The sequence below is a fragment of the Hirundo rustica genome, chromosome Z, assembly GCF_015227805.2.
Source record: "Hirundo rustica isolate bHirRus1 chromosome Z, bHirRus1.pri.v3, whole genome shotgun sequence".
Lineage (NCBI taxonomy): Eukaryota > Metazoa > Chordata > Aves > Passeriformes > Hirundinidae > Hirundo > Hirundo rustica.
In genome coordinates, this window is record NC_053488.1 from 41,863,155 (window position 1) to 41,880,237 (window position 17,083).

At 34.9% G+C, this 17,083-nt stretch overlaps 1 protein-coding gene across 2 annotated transcripts in view; it reads right to left on the reverse strand.

The window, feature by feature from the left end:
* CNTNAP4 (contactin associated protein family member 4) overlaps window positions 1–17,083 on the reverse strand; it is a 217,261-nt gene that overhangs the window by 123,029 nt on the left and 77,149 nt on the right. For both annotated transcript variants that reach the window (XM_040090884.2, XM_040090885.2), the window contains exon 3: window positions 15,538–15,731. In XM_040090884.2, coding sequence (XP_039946818.1) covers window positions 15,538–15,731 — 194 coding nt within the window. The remainder of the gene's footprint in view (window positions 1–15,537; window positions 15,732–17,083) is intronic.

Consider the following 17,083-nt stretch of genomic DNA (forward strand, 5'->3'; position numbering starts at 1 on the left):
GCCCTCATCCATGTCGTCTATAAAAATATTAAATAGAACTGGTCCCAATACAGACCCCTGAGGGACACCACTGGTGACTGGTCGCCAGCTGGATGCTGCACCATTCACCATCACTCTCTGGGCCCGGCCATCCAGCCAGTTCCTAACCCAGCACAGAGTGCTCCTGTCCAAGCCGTGGGCTGCCAGCTTATCTAGGAGTATGCTGTGGGAGACAGTGTCAAAAGCTTTGCTGAAGTCTAAATAGACAACATCCACAGCCCTTCCTGCATCTACCAGACGAGTTACCTTGTCATAGAAGAGACCAGGTTGGTCAGACATGACCTACCCTTTGTAAACCCATGTTGACTGGGTCTGATACCCTGGCCATCTTGTAAGTGCTGTGTGATAGCACTCAGTTTGAACTACTCCATTATCTTACCTGGTACTGAGGTCAGGCTAACTGGCCTGTAATTACCAGGATCCTCCTTCCTACCTTTTTTGTAAACGGGTGTCACATTGGCCAGTTTCCAATCGCCTGGAACCTCGCTAGTGAGCCACAACTCCTGATAAATGATGGAGAGCGGCTTCGCAAGCTCATCTGCCAGCTCCCTCATCACCCTAGGGTGGATCCCATCTGGTCCCATTGATTTATAAATATCCAAGTGTCCCAGCAGTTCTCTGACTGCCTCCTCTTGGATAACAAGAGGACCATTCTGATCCCTGGCACCACCTACCAACCCTTGAGGACAGTTGTCTTGAGGATAAGCTGTCCTACCAATAAAGACTGAGGCAAAGAAGGCATTAAGCATTTCCGCTTTTTCCTCATCTTTAGTTACTAAGTTGCCTGCCTCATCCAATAAGGAACTGAGGTTGGTTACACCCTTCCTTTTATCACTGATATATTTGTAAAAACTTTTTTTATTGTTTTTAACAGAAGTTGCCAAGTTAAGTTCAAACTGGGCTTTGGCCTCCCTGATTTTTTTTCTACATGCCCTAGCAGCTCCCTTAAATACTTCCTGAGAAATCAGTCCCTCCTTAAAAAGATGATACATCTTTTTTTTATTTCTAAGTTCCTTCAAAACCTCATTGCTCATCCAGACTGGACGTTTGCCTTGTCGACTCATCTTTCGGCACACAGGGACAGTCTGTTCCTGTGCCCTCAAGATTTCCATCTTGAAGCACACCCATCTCTCCCGGACTCCTTTGTTTTCAAGGACTGTTTCCCAAGGAACTCTCTGAATAAGTCTCTTAAATAGGCCAAAGTCTGCCCTCCGGAAGTCCAGTGTAGAGATCTTATTGATATTGCTCCTTATTTCACCTATTATTGAGAATTCTATAATTTCATGATCACTGTGCCCCAAGCAGCCTCCAACCTCCACATCACCCACCAGTCCATCTCTATTTGTGAACAATGAACTATCCATGGATTTTTTTTCTAAGTGTATTTGAGGTTTTGTCCATTTTAATCATTATCCAAAATCAACCAGACTGACCCATACACAGACCTGAGAAAAAGGCAAAAATCCACTTAATATTTTTGAGAATACACAAGAGATCAGTACAGAATTCTTCATTTTTCACATTTTTCTATATAACATGGATGCTTTTACTTTTTTTTGGTAGCTAAGGATGTAAGACCAGTATAGAGGGTTCATAAAAGATAGGGTTCAATGCTGTTGAAGTGAAGATAATACATGGACACAAGTCACAGGCTCTATTTTAGTGTGAACAGTACACAGGAAATAGAGCTGTTTTTCTTATGTCAGATCTTATCTTCTGTCCCTTGTTCCCGCTCACTGTTGAAAGATATTATTGTCTATGAGACCTTTCCTTCAAAACAAAGACTGAACTAATGATGACTGGACAGATTTCCATAACATTACCAGCTGGCCATAAACTATTGTATTTCCAGTTACACCATTTGAGCATAAAACTCCTCCTAACAATTTGTCTGGCACCATAAAATTGCTATTATCACAGGTCACACTCAAATATAGTAACTTATACTGAAATCAACTTTAAAAAAAATTATGTCAATACCATTTGTATTTTAGCATTTTTATAACAGTACGCTTAAGTCGTCAAGATAGCTTGTTTTTATTTCAAAAGCCAAACTATTCCAAAAAGAAATAAAATAACTATTAATATAGAACTAAACTAGTATGGCTTTCTAGAAGAAATTTTTGGAATAAACACATACTGATGTTTTTCTCCAGAAAGATTATGACAGGAGGTACAGTCTTACAAAGACCATTTGTTCTGGGGATACTTAGGCCCCTGAGCTGGAAGGCAGGGATGAGGAGAGGAATGATGGCCCAAAATTAAAGGGGGAATAGTGATGTGCTATACCACTTAGTCACACACAGGTCTACCAAATGAGATGGAATTCACCCACAGGTACTGAGAGAGCTACTGAGGTACTGAGTGCTTACTGAGAGACTTCCAATCATTTATCAGGTTAATAGGAGAGGTCTCAGGTGATCCAAACTTAGCAAATGTGATCCCCATCTACAAGAAGGCCCAGTAAGAAGATACAGCTTTATTCTTTCCCTAATGTAAAAACATTTGCACAGGCATGACTCAAAAACATCTTAAACAACTACTTATTGTTAAGGTTTAATAATATCATGGTCAGTGACAGAATAGAGACAAGATATGTACAGAGATTTCTAGTTTTAGACAGAAGCAACTTTTTTCCAGTTAACATTCCCATTTTTGTCACGTTAGCAACATAATTTATTATTAACCATGTGTTGGAAGTTAGGGTTTTTCCTTTTGTTTTCTTTCTGTCAGGGAATTTTCTCCCATTTTGTTGCTAAGAGACTATAACTGGGTACTTAAGAGAGAGAAAAGAAGTTGCCCAGGGAAGGATGCAGCTGGCTCCTCTCTTATCTGAGGGTTTCTCTCAGAAGGGCATATATACTGTCAGAATTGGGCTGGGGAAAAAAAGGGACTGGGGCAGCTCCTAGCCCTCTTGCTCTCTTGGCTGTGGAGAAAGTCAGTCAGATTTTGGGCATCCCGTCCGCCATTACTGTGCGAGGGAGCCGCACCACAGCGCCCCCTGCCGGCTGCGACCGCATCGGCCCCAACGGGGAATGCGCTTCAAGAGCGGGAAGAGACTTCAGTGGGTGTTCTGCTCTTCTGCTGTGTTTGCCTGGTTATACATACACACACCAGTAAACAACTGGTATTCATTTTCCCATACCTTTGCCTGAAAGACTCTCAATTTCAGAGTTATAATGATTCAGAGGGAAGGGGATCATATTCTCCATTAGGGAGGCATTGGCAGACACCTTCCTTGGCAGACACCTTCCTTGGCACACACCTTCCTTGGCACACACCTGTCTTTCAAACCAAGACACCATATTAAAGTATAAGAATTGCTTATATTACTTCACAGGTATCTTCAGGAATGGTGATATTTTCTGGGAAGTGCTGTTACTCTGTCCCAGATTCAAGATTTCCACTGTTAGGCATTCCACTAAGTCTAATTTAAGGGTCTTGTAACAAGAGAAACAAAGAGAGACATGGGTAGATGAAGACACTGTTTCAGACCCTGGTAATATTAGATAATCATATTTTTTGCTTCATTAATTTGCCAATTTCAATTCTTTACTGCTCTGCTATTGATGAAAATAAGATTATGGGATAACTGAGTTTATGATGACAATTTTCCCAGTATGAGAAACATTAAGGAATAAAACTGCTGTCCTGAATCTGAAATTCTTTCAATTCTCACCACCCACTCTGTATGACAGAATGTGATGAAGACAGACAGGAAGAGAAACCAGGATGCTTGCAATTTTCAGCAATGCTAATAAGAAAGGGAAAGCTTTTGCTGTTGAGATCACCCCAAATCTCTCTTTCTACAGCCCTTACTGCTCTGAATAAGGCATCACACATCTTCAAATTCAGAAGAAACCTTTGATAACTTCATAAGCTAAGGAAGGAAACGATGCAGAAAGAAAAATCTCTGACATTTAAAAGGAAAAAGGACACCCCCCCCCCCAAAAAAAAAAAAAAAAAAAAAAAAAAAATGGACCACTTCCTTTGCTCCAGTACATTAAAATGACAACTTTCCATAAAATAGTCTAAGTAGTGAAGATATCATAAGACCAATGTAATAATAAATTCATGTGTTAAATCAAGTCACACAGTTTTGTAGATAAATTTAAACTCCAGATATGCAACTCCTCATCTCTTATCTCTGACATACTTCAGCCTGCTTTTATAAAAATTAATACAAAATTAAAATATGAAAAAGAGTTTAAATGGGTGAATTTTCTAGTGGAATATTCCAAATTTTCTCACAGTCAACTTGTGATGGCTCTCTGAAACCTAGACTCAGCCTTAGAAAAAGAAAACCTCAAGAAATTATGTATATCCAGGGCTAATTAAATACACTGCAGGCAAAATACATCAGAATAAAGAGTAAAATCCTCCCCAACTCATTGATTATGCTAGGTAAAAAAACATGAAAAAACCCTGCTTTAAATCTCAGTCTTTCCCCTGCAGTAAGTAAAGCCTGGGTCTCTTATTTCAAAATTCAAATTACTTCAGACTCTTAACCTGGTCATAACTTTGCAGCAAGCACATTCTCATAAAATCATCACATAAACTTGTTGCCATATTATGTGAGCTTCTGTGACATGTTCACAGCTTTGACTGAATTTTCTCATAGCTTCCTGATTTGTATTTCCACATTCTTTTCTGATGTTAGTCAACTGATGGATTTCTAGCTTGGCCAGTGGGATAGAGAGGTGGTAGCCTTGTTCTCCAATCCCTGGTCATTTTTCAAAACCTATTAAAAAAAACTATAAAAGCGAGGTCTTTGTAAACAATAAAGTCTTCCCTTCTTTTGTGTAGTCCAATCTGTGAGTATTTACTCGTGTCCACTAGCAACATAAACTCGCCTCTTAATTAGCCGATATATTATCAATTCATTAAATCTTGACAAAAAAATTGCTCTGTACAATTTTCCTTAAGAAGACATTGGTGTGATGACTGGTAGTGGCTAAGACAACTGTGGCTTAATAATATTCTTCTTCTGTCTTGATAGTATCCTTCTGTAGCTTTATACATGCTTCTGCATGCTTTTGTGGATTCATTAGACCAAGGGGGGAAAAAAAACCCCAACTCTTTTCACAAATATACAAAGAGTTTGAAGGACAGTAAGATTTCACTTTCTCTCACTTCTCAAAATAAGTGTATTTCCCTAAGGACTAGAGTTGAAGCCTGACCTTTGTACTTCTCTTTTTATCTTGACCACACACAACAATACAATAGCAACAAATCTAAGACCAAACAGGTATTAAAACATAATTAGCAACAACTGAGGATATGTTCAATGCTAAAACTCTTTCGGGTGCATCTGATAAATTTTGCTTTCCACTGATAAAAATTTTCAAGGTTATTTTTCATTACATATTTGAACTGTGAGAGACTGAAATATTATGGTTAATGGCCTTAACAGGAATAAATGCCCAAATATTTCTGACTAGAGGTGAAGAATGCATTCTAAGTTTTGAAAAATGTAGTTTGGAAGAGAATTATAGTGTATGTCTGACTACAGACAGATAAACAGATTCATGAAAGTAACTGATAGAGCTGTTAAAATTTGCTCTGCCAAGGCTAATATAGATATATGTATCTCTTTGAGGCAAAATAATCAGTTAAGTCAGCAAAACCACACATAAAAGCTAAAACCCACTTTTCCACTGTTTTTCTATTTTCCAATCACGAGACTGCTAGAGAATAAAGACTAAGTTAATAGCTCTCAAATATGAAGAAATTCCCATGCTGACTCCAGTTTGTGTCTATGACTAGACACTAACAGCACCTAGTTTTTAATATTCCATTAAGAACATAGAAGCCCTTAACTAAGGGCTTAGCACAAGTGTCTACAACTACCTGATACAGATTCAGGATATCATGCAATTAAGTTACTATCATTTTTCCCCAAACATTCCTATCAGTAACCCTAATAAATACCAATGAAAGTTGCGATTATTGGAAAAATCTGCACAGACAGCTAGTTAAAAAAGATGATTGTTGCAAATACCATGGAATTCCATAATAAATTCTCTGATGTCTTCTACAACACAGAAAGTGATAGCAAGACCAACAAATATATACAGAATCCATGACCTGTCTACTAACCCAAATAATACTTTATTTAACAGGTAAAAATAAAATTCAGATTGTTTAAATTGAAAATTGTGTAAGTTATTGGAATCTACCCCAAAAAGTCTCTATGCTCAATTCCTCTTCAAAGATGTGAGCCTCACAGAAGGAAATCTGAAAAACTTGCAGATAAATTGACAGATATAGGAAATAAGAACTTTCAATAAAGGAGTTACTTCTGTTTAAAGTAAGTTAAATGTTGTAAATTAGAATGTTTCATGCAACTTTTCTGATACTCATCTGAAGATCAAAAACCCATGAATTCCAGCTAGCATATTCACAGATAACTTATAGAAAAGTAGAGGAAAGGGCTTCTTGAGGCACATTAAGGTAGTTCTTTTCATTGGTATTTTAGTAAGAGCTACTTGATCTTGAAAAAATAAGGCAACTTAAGAAGTGGGAAAGAATAAGGTATTAACTGAATTTTGAAAGTATAGATCTGATCACGCAGAAGTTTCTGCTAGATATGAATTATATTGCTATAGTTGCTGAATCACTTATTTAAAACACACTGAAATATTCCTCACACCGTTTAAGTCTAGCAAGTTTTATACGAGGGAAGAAATATGCAATGAAGTTCATTGAAACCTACTTACCTATGACCTTTAAAACAAGTGGTAGCAAATGTCACTGTCTGGCAGCAGAAGATGTATATTTATATGGGTTAGACACCAACCTACTTGAGAATAAAACCTATTCCTTATTCAGCATAGAAACGCAAGGTGCTAAGATTTAAGTACTTGTCCAGTAGAGGAATAACATTCCTTTCCATTCCTGAAAAGGCCCTGAAATATAGAAACAAGGAAGTACACAGTATTGATTTACAGATTACTAACCTTGTTTGTTCTTACATGATTCAAGTTTTCAATAATGAATTAAAAATATATGAAGTACAAGCTTGTAAAATTTTAGTAAATTCTATGCCATTACCAAGACTATGGAGACATGACGATCACATGGAATATTAGACAACTAAAAAAAAATAGGCACAGTGGAGTTTTTACCAAGATACTGGTCAGATTAGTATCAATTGAAGATGATATTGATAAAATAGACATTTATACTAAGAAGTATATGAACATTTTACTTCAAAAATCAATAGAAATTGTATTCACTACCTCAAAAAAGATCTTTTTGTGTAGCTGTCTTAAACATACAGATTTCATTTTCAGAGTCTGCAGGAATGTGACAAGGAAGGCTAAGGTCTATTTGGAACTAAATCTAAGGGATTTCAAGGACATTGGTAGTAAAAAGAAGATTAAGGAAAATGTGGGTCTCATGCAGAATGATGTAGGTCTCCTGGTGACAAAGGACACAGAGGAGAGGATACTGAACTCCTTTTCCCGTTTAGTCTTTATGTCTAGGTGTTAGGGACCGCAGACCTCTGGAAGCCAGAGCACTGAAACAGGTTGCCCAGAGACACTGTGGTGGCTCCTTCCCTGGAGACATTCAAAATCCAGCTAGATGTGATTCTGTGCAACCTGTCCTAGCTGATTCTGCTTTAGCAGTGGTGTTGAACTCTCTGATCTCCAGAGGTCCTGTTTAACCCCAACCACTCTGTGATTCAGCATATATTTAAAATGTATTTGCCCATTAAGAAAAATACTTTGGAAATAGTCTTTTTCCTCAAAAGTCTCTGCATTCTAAAAGCATTCAGATGATAATTTTTACCCATTATTTACAACCTTAACGACATAAACAAATTATAGGGCAGTGGTTGTCTAGGTTTCCAGTGAATAATTAGGCATGGGTCCACAATGCAAGTGTGATGTTGCACACTAAACAGGTCATGTTGGATCATACACCAGAGTGGCAACTCCTTATTCCATGTTAGGTCAGACAGCACAAGAAATAAAAGGGACTTCTGCTGTGTTTATGAAACAGAACAGCTACAAAAGAATAATAGCAGCTCTTAGTTCCACAGTAGCCTGAAAAGTGTTATTCAGTCATATAAGAGAAGGAGAAGATTACTAGCCATGACATGTGTTTTATAGAAATGCAGATACAGAGAAAGAACAATAACAGATTAAATTTGGCTTGAGAACACTGAAATACTATTGACAAAACCCAGAGTCCTAAAAGTTGAAAGAGGCATTTGGGCACTTAAGTCTACGTTGGAGCTGCCAAGTTCAAGAAACAGATCTCCAAATTCCTACTTCTACTTTTAGGACTCTGTAGTTTCAATGTTTAAAAGATTTTGTAGAGGAAATTTAAGTGTCTAAAATGGAAATGTGAAGATGATTCAAATATTACTATGCTGTAGACATGATACATTATTAAAATAACTCATAAACTATTAAAAGGGCATGACTATCACAATACCAGGGTTAAGATATTATATACGCAAAATAATTTTAGGTTTTATTTGAAGATCAATGACCAAAGTTTTTTTAAAAAAATCAGTTCTTTCACTTTGTTAACTTTAAACCTCAGGCATTATACTAGACATAAATCTATGCATGACAGAGTCATTCTCTCAAATTAGGTCTGAAGTACATTTCTGAAAGTATTTTTGCTATATTTAAAGAGAGTGGCTGGAATAAACAAGAGAGAAGTTGAATATGTGGTCTGCTACTACTTACTTGCTCAATAAGCCTTGAGCAAACTGAACACACTCTGTTCTGATTATAAAGATGAAATGCTTTCTTCAGAGACAGCTTGGTTTCTTCAAGCACACCATCTGTCTGTTTCAGAAAATAGGGACAATATTTTCCCAGCCTTAGCACAACTTTCCTCATCCATCATTAATCATTTTCAGGCAGGCATATATGTTCAAGCACAAGCTTCTCATATTAGAATGAGAATGATAGGGATCAGTGTATTATCACTCTAGAGTGGCTAACACCTGAGAGAAGAGACAAGGAACTAATCTGTGGTTGTGGTTTTTGTTGGGTTTTTTTTGGTTTTGGTTTGGTTTTGGTTTGTTTGTTTGTTTGTTTGTTTGTTTTTGTTCTAATGCTTTCTATGGCACTTTCCATATACATATGAATACTATAGTGTTATTTATAAGATAACCAATAGGTAAAGGCAATACAAAATAATTCATCTTATATCAGAGTGAATTATTTTAATGGAAAAATGGTGTGCTAGCATCAATATATTTAGAGTAGAGATAATATATTTAGAGTACAGATAATCAGAGATTATAACTATAATAGAAATAAGAAAATAACTACCTTGATGAAAAAGCACTATTTTTAACTTACAAACAACTCACAACTCAAGATAATAGGAGTAATTTACAGGATTACTGCATCTTAGAAGTGCAAAGTCACAGCACAAACTCACTAAATAAACATGCAGAAGAGGCAGAAGCAAAGAACTGTCTGTTTGTTGTTTCTCTTCTACTACCCAAATATCGAAAGTTGTAGCTGCTTTTCTATTGCTTATGATGCAGCTGGAAACTGTCTGGAAAATAGTCCTGATAAAGATCAGTCCCAGAAACCAATTCAAGTACACAGTTAAAAGTTGGCGCAGCAGAAATCTTCAAAATAACTAAGTATAATCCCAACACATTTACATTTGTTTCCCAAAGCTGCTGTTAATTTAATGACTGCAACATTAACACACACATTTAAAATAATCTTTGAATGTCTAAATCAGGAGAACATTTACTTCTGCATGCTGCCGGATTTGCATATTTTCAAGGCATCTTGCTGTCCTTGGTCAAATACATTTTTTGAATGTGCATGTTCAGCTTCTTCTTCCACATATGGTCTGCCAAATAAATAGTGTCAATATATATTTTACCCATACTGGCATTAGCAATTCCTTTAATGTTTACCCACAAAAATTATATAAACTTTACTTAAGGCACTGCATTTTTTGCTGATGTTTCTATCTTTTCTTCCTTCCTTTTAAGTTATCTTAAATATTCTGGGACAGGTTAACCTTGATGCATGCATTCATCTCATCACATACGATAAGTTACTTTATACAGAACATTAATCATTGTGACTGCAAAATTAGCCTTATTAGCTTGACATATAAGAGCCTAAAAATAGCACTGTGGTCAGAGTGCTTTTAAAACTGAAGTAGATAGAGAAATGTAAAAGCTCAGAAGATAAGTTCAGAAATGTTTAATGTTTTAAATAAATATTAAAATGTCCTCATCATAAGTGGAAGCTTATGCATGCAACCAATTTCACAAAGACATTTGCACAATAGTCCCCTGTCTGTATTATTCCACTCAAGATTCCTGGTATTTCTGACTTTCTTCATACTTAATGTTTCATATTTCCCTTCAAGCTCCTTTTATACAACAAGTTAAGAATTTTCTCCTCTCTTTTTTTCCTTCCTCTTCCTGCATTCCCCAGCATCCTTCCCCAAAAGATCCCCAATTCCACAAAAACCACCAAGTGCCCCCTTAGTTAGTTCACAGACAGCACCAAGCTGGGCAGATGCTGGAGGGTAGAAAGCTCCACAGAGGGATCCAGACAGACTGGATTAATGGGACCTGTTGTATAAAGAGACCTTAAAGGTCTCCCAGTCCTAACACCCCTGCCATGGGCAGGGATACCTTCCATGAGAAGTGGTTTCTGTCACACATCCCCTCTTTAAGGGGGGCGACTCCCTCACACTCTCCTGTACTTCAGCACACGTCCTTTCCACAGAGTGCAGTCCTTCAGCTACTCAGTGGTCCGGGGGGGAGGTCCCTCATGGGAGTCATTACTATATGCTCTACTTTAATTCACAGATAAAGAAGTTTTCTCTTTCCTGTGACCAACAGGAGCGTCCGGCAGTCTTAAGTCACATTATTTCAAAACTGTACCTATGGAATATGTAGTGATAGAATATCCATTGGAAATATCCATGACTTAGCTTGCAGAAGGAATCAACAGAAAAACCTTTTGGGCTCAAAAGTAATTAACAGAAGTCCAAATAGTAGCATATATGTGAAGTATTTTGCTATTAAAGTGAAGCAAATTATGATCAAGAATGATCACTCTGCTCTCTAAGGAGGAGGATCATAGCAAATGTGAATCAATAAGTCTAAGAAAGAGTCACCAGCTTTATCAAAACTGTGCATTCTTGAAACTTCTGATGAGATTATCACAGAATACTTGTACTTTGGTATTTTTCAACCTGTAACTTTGCATAATTGTGAGTTATTTTACACCATGGGAAGTCTCCAATAAAATATAAAGCCCCAATTCCTTTAAAAAGGAAGTTGTGAATATGTGTAGCAATACACAATTAATTCTTCACCATTCATAAAAATATGCTACATACCATTAGAATAATAACTGTTACAGTGAAAATATTTCTGTGCAAACTCACAGGGGTGAGGATATTATGATAAAACAAACTTACAGTTTCAACTTCAGCTAAGTTGAACATCCAGTATACCTCAGAATATAAATATATGTACAAAATAAATAAACATAAACAGATTTGTTGTCTAAAAGATAATTTATTAAAATGGCCATAATTTCCCCAAACTTTTGCTATTCTCATCTCTTAGTTTTAATTTTTCTCTTTGGAAATAATTTCTAAAAGGAGTATTCAAAACAAATAAAAGCGAAAACTCAATTCCAGCTGTGGAATAGACAAATCATTATTCTCACAGGAAGAAAGAAAATAAAATCCACAAAACTGAAGGCTGAATACATGTGTATTTCCATAGGTGTGTCAGAGAAGAAATACTCAACATTAAATGAAAGAGAAATTGCATTTTTCTTGTTCTTCAAAACTCCTGCTAATGAATAATACTGAGATATGTTTCTCCATGAGTTAGATGACTCATGTTTTCATTGAAATTATCAGCCACAGAATACTTGTTATTCAAACTGTGAACAGCTATCCTTCTTCCTCTTCTTAACTACTCCCTTTTAATCTCTTTATCTTATCACTCTCCTTTTAAAAGAAGAGCCATTAGTAATGTCAAGGAGAGAGTACACAGCACAATACTATGAATTTAGTTAAACCAAGAAACTATTCTAGTTCAAAGGATCAGTATACCCAGCCCCAAATAGATAAATATAATTACAACAGGAGATTCTTCACAAACAAAATACAGGTGATGATATCTAGAATTATGAGGAAGAACAGAAACACAAATGACATGAAGGAATGAATAGCAATACCTTTACTAAATGTAGTATTTAAAGACATAAGGATTCCTAGCACTTCTTGACCAAAATTTAACATATATATTTTTATGATGTTTTACTGTATACTTCCTGAGGTCTGATGAAAGAGAAATGAAAAGAATCTGTCAACTTAATATACAAAGAGATTTGAGTCCTCTGCTAATTTTAAAGGTAAAAAAGAACCATGGAAAAGATTGGGCTTGGGAGTTTGAAATGTACTGCATCTGAAACTACATCCTAAGGAATACAAACACAATAAAAAGATTGAAGAATATAAAAGGATACAATATGTGTTTGCTAAAACACTTCTATATTTATGGTAAAAATAAAGAAAATATAAAATTTAGTTGAATTAATTTCTTTCCAAGATTGAACTAATCATTATCAAAGGTAATTATTTCTGTGCAAAACATGTGTTTTACTACAACTATTTCACTTGAGAATTATATCTTGACCAGAACTGTACCAATTCCTAAGAGATGTAAATATTAATTCTACCAAGGTCTGACTGAAAAAAAATCTTACAATAAATATCAAGAACAGGACAGAAAATACTTGCAGTTTAAAAAGACAGTGACTAATATCACTGAAGACTGAAATCCAAATGTATTTTTGAAATAAGAAAAACTCAGTTGTACAACCTGTAGTTAACAATACTTAACAATATCTATACTGACAAGAGTCCTAGGAATTAAATATAATGGAGTTAGTCTTTCAAAAACTCCTCTAGTAATTAAAGAATTTTAAGCAATAAATAAAATCCACATAAAATGCAAACTTTCTACAGTTATGAAACAGCAAGTAAGGCATACATTTAGGTCTTCAGTATAACAAGAAAACTAGAACACTGAGACCAAAATATATTGTGTGAGTAAAGACTACAGTGACCATGATTCCTTTTAAACAATTTCCCAACCTACAGAAAAGTGAAAACAAATATTTAATATTTAGCATCAGGGAAAGGAGAGAGTCTAATCTCACCTAACATCAGAATTTTTACGTACAAATTCATCCAAGACACAGTGAAGTTTTTACAGGTGGGGGAAGGTGAACCATGGTTCACTTCAACCTAAACAAGACACCTATGGTCAGAGGAACCAGACTTGGAAAAAAACTACCCTCTTCACAGACTATTAAGACATAGACTTATAGATCTATAACTAGATCATTTGCAGATGTGTAGATAGTATTCTTTCACCTCAGTTGTTTTTAAAATTTTACAGTAGATGAAAAAACTGTTATACCTGCACAGTGGCAGGAGTTTCAGAACCTTAAGATGAGCCATAAGGAAACAAAGACAATTCAAAACTTACTTCTGAAAAGAAAAACATATAGTAGGAAGTGGTGAATTTGCAGACAAGGGAAATATCTTTATTAAGTCTACAAGAAGTCTTTACAAAGTAAAAATCCTTGTATCTAGTGAAGATTTCAACACAGAGCCCACAGAACTGGACGTCTTCCATCATTCTAATGCAGAGTAGTATTAAATCTCAAAAATTATTTTTGGTAAGTGGCCTTTTAACAGGCCAACGACTCAGTTAAAAATAGGATAGAAATAACAGAGTAACACAGTAGATATTAAAAAATGTTGGATATTCTTGCTTTAATGAACTTGAGCATGTCATTTAACAAGTCATCAAAAAGAGATACCACTCAGAGAAAATCTATAATATAAATAGGGATTTAAGAGTTTCACTCCAAGACATTTTTGTATTTGTTTAGAAAAGAGAAAATATATTCCTGTAGAAGTAGAACTCCCAAATAAAGATACATTAAAAAGATCAATAGATGGCCCCAAATTTGATAGTTTTCATCCTTGAATTATTCATTACTGCCTGCAAGCCATACCTTCAATCTGCATTGCAATCATTAAAATAATAATTTTTTATTAAGTTGGAGATTATGAAATTGTAACTCCACTTTTTAGCTCCTACAGATCTAACAATCCCCTTATTCAATGTCCACATCAACATTTAACTATTTTTCAGAACTTTCATTTGATATTTTACCAGTGGCAATATTAAAGGAATAACATTCTGCATCACTGTTTGCAATACCACTACTGGATTTCCAAAGAGCCATTATGGAAGAGATCAAGCTGCCCTACCTCTCAGATATGTTTTGTCAGTCAGTCTTAAGATGAGCAAAGACAATATTGTAGCATTTAACATTTGGAAAATTGATTGATTTTCTTACTCCCCACAGCTATATGGATTAGTAACTCATTTATTTCTCTTTGTTATGAAATCACAATCTGAAGCAGTTGTACGTAGCAAATTTAAAAAGCAGGATAATTATGCAACAAGTAAAACACTGCATAATCTCATTATACCATAGATGGGTTTTGACAAGAGTGACAAGAGCATTTTGAATTAAAAGTCAACAAAATCAAAATGCATAAAATGAAACACATTTTAACAGAATGTTTAACTGCAGCAAGAAATAAGTGAAGTCTAAAGCTTAGAAAAATTTAGAAATTAATCAACTCTATGCAGTGAGAATAGAATTCACTTGACAGGATACAATAATATAACACAAGTTACAATTTATTCCTCTAGTCCAAGCTGCCAGTTATTTGGGATCAAGGAAAGATGCAATCCTTTTCTAAAACTATATAATCCACTTTTCCATGTAGACTTTGGATATAATCTCTCTGGTTTTGTATCCTTTGCTCTCATTTATATTCATGCAAAAAGAAAGTGATTATATAATTAATGATATAGTTAATGACTTGTTAATTTGATAGCCAAAACTTAAATATTGCTTAATTTTTTATTTTTCTTTTTTTTTTAATAGACTGGATTTGTTTGGTTAAGATTTTCATTTCTTTGGTTGCTTAATTTTATTCTTACAAGCAGTTTAAATGTTCTACAAAAATAAAACAAGTGTTTTGTTCTGTTTTGTAGCTGTTAATTAAAAGCCAAGTTTCATGCACTGGGATCAATGGTTTTGGGAAAAGAAGTTTTCCATACATAGCAGGACAAAAGAGATTTTGTAGTACATTTTCATTTCTCAGAATAATTCTTTGTGTCTTAATGGAGTACTGCTACGGCTAGATTTATTGTTGTTTGTCTGCTTTTTACTGTCTTTCATCTTTTCAAGAGCTAAATTGCTTTGTATATTTAATTATCTAAACACTTTCAGTGTAATTTAAATTAAATTAATTAAAATTAATTAAAATAAAAATATATTCTACAGCTTTGCTTAGATTTGCAACAATGCATAGTTGAGTTGCCTTTAAGTTTTCTGCAGAAACTTAATTTTCATTATTGAAAGAACATACCCAAATGCTTTCCTCTTGACGATATTGCTTCCAATTTCGTCCACTGTCACTGAACATCAGAACGTAGCTTGTTACCCAGTCTGAGCTCCCGTAACCACCTTGAGTAGCAACAGCTGTAATCTCAGTTCTTTCACCAAGATCAATCTGAAGCCATTGATATTTATTGGACACAAGTGGAGACCAGCCACCAGCACCTTAAAAAAAATGAGAAAGAATGAAAAGTATTCCTAAATACAAACAAGTTAACACAAAACTTGAATATGCAAAAATAAATTAGTTCATTTGAGCAACATTATCTAATGAAAAAGATCCTTCTCCAATCTACAGTTTTCAGACTAGATGATTGTTAGAAGTCCTTTCCTACTCAAATAATTTGATAATTTTCTGATTCTAATTCAAGATATAGTTGCATCAAAACTATTTTGGTATTAATTAGTAAGTATTCTGAAAATGTATACTTGATTTCTAGATATTTATAACCAAATATAGCTATTATAAATTCTTGATTTATTGATGAGGAATTGATTCACACCCATTTCTCTTGTCTCAAAGTTCTACAACAAATTTTACAGAGTAATTTTTACCAATGATAAAGTAAAGTAAAAAAAACCCTGAATTTTGTCCTTTGAATTTTCTGCATCTCAATTTAATTTTATGTAGACTAGAAGATCTCCAGAGAATGGGAATCTCAATGATTGGCTTGGATATGTAAATTTGCATATGAAGCAATAAAGCATTGTTACATGACAAATTTGCACATGCTCCTTAAAATTACTGAGAAATTTGTAAGCAAAATGGTAACAGAATATGAGGTGTACACATGCAGTTTCAACCACAGGCACACCTGACTGCAAAGAAAAAAAAAATCACCCAAAATGTAGAGCTACACCTCCAGTATTTTAACTAATCACATATTAAAAGGAAGAAAGCATATCTGTTCAGTACTCCTTTTTCTTCTTTTGTTTGTTTTTATTTACGCCTATCATGTTAGTTTTCCTGTAAAGCTGGGTAGAAAAGGTCAGGGGTAGACATCAAAGAATCTTATATGAAAAAATATTGGTTTACAGAACTACATTGCAAAATATGCAAGTATTCAGTATCCAGTGAGTTTTATCAGAGAATGGTGTGATAAAAATTAAAAGATACCCATTATTTAGATCTAACTCTCAAAAAGACAATGTAAGAGGCACCTTGAAAACTTCTTAAAGAAAGCATACATGGAACCAGAACAGATATATCTAATTTCCACAATAATCAGTTAGCTTCAATCCAATTTTATGCTTGCATGTACTTCAAGATGTAGAAGAATTCATAGCTAAATATTGCATGTGCTTAATTCTGTTTAGAGTCATGAAGCAGGTTCTTAGCATTACCTCCTCTAGGAAAGAAAAGGAAAAAATAATTTTCATTTAGGGATGTAAAGCTGACACTTAAATATAAAATGGTGGAAAATCATATTCATCATATTCAATGCTGTATTCATAAATCACAAAAAGTGAGGTCCATTGTACAGAGCCAAGCAGAAAGAACCGAGAGAAAAACATAA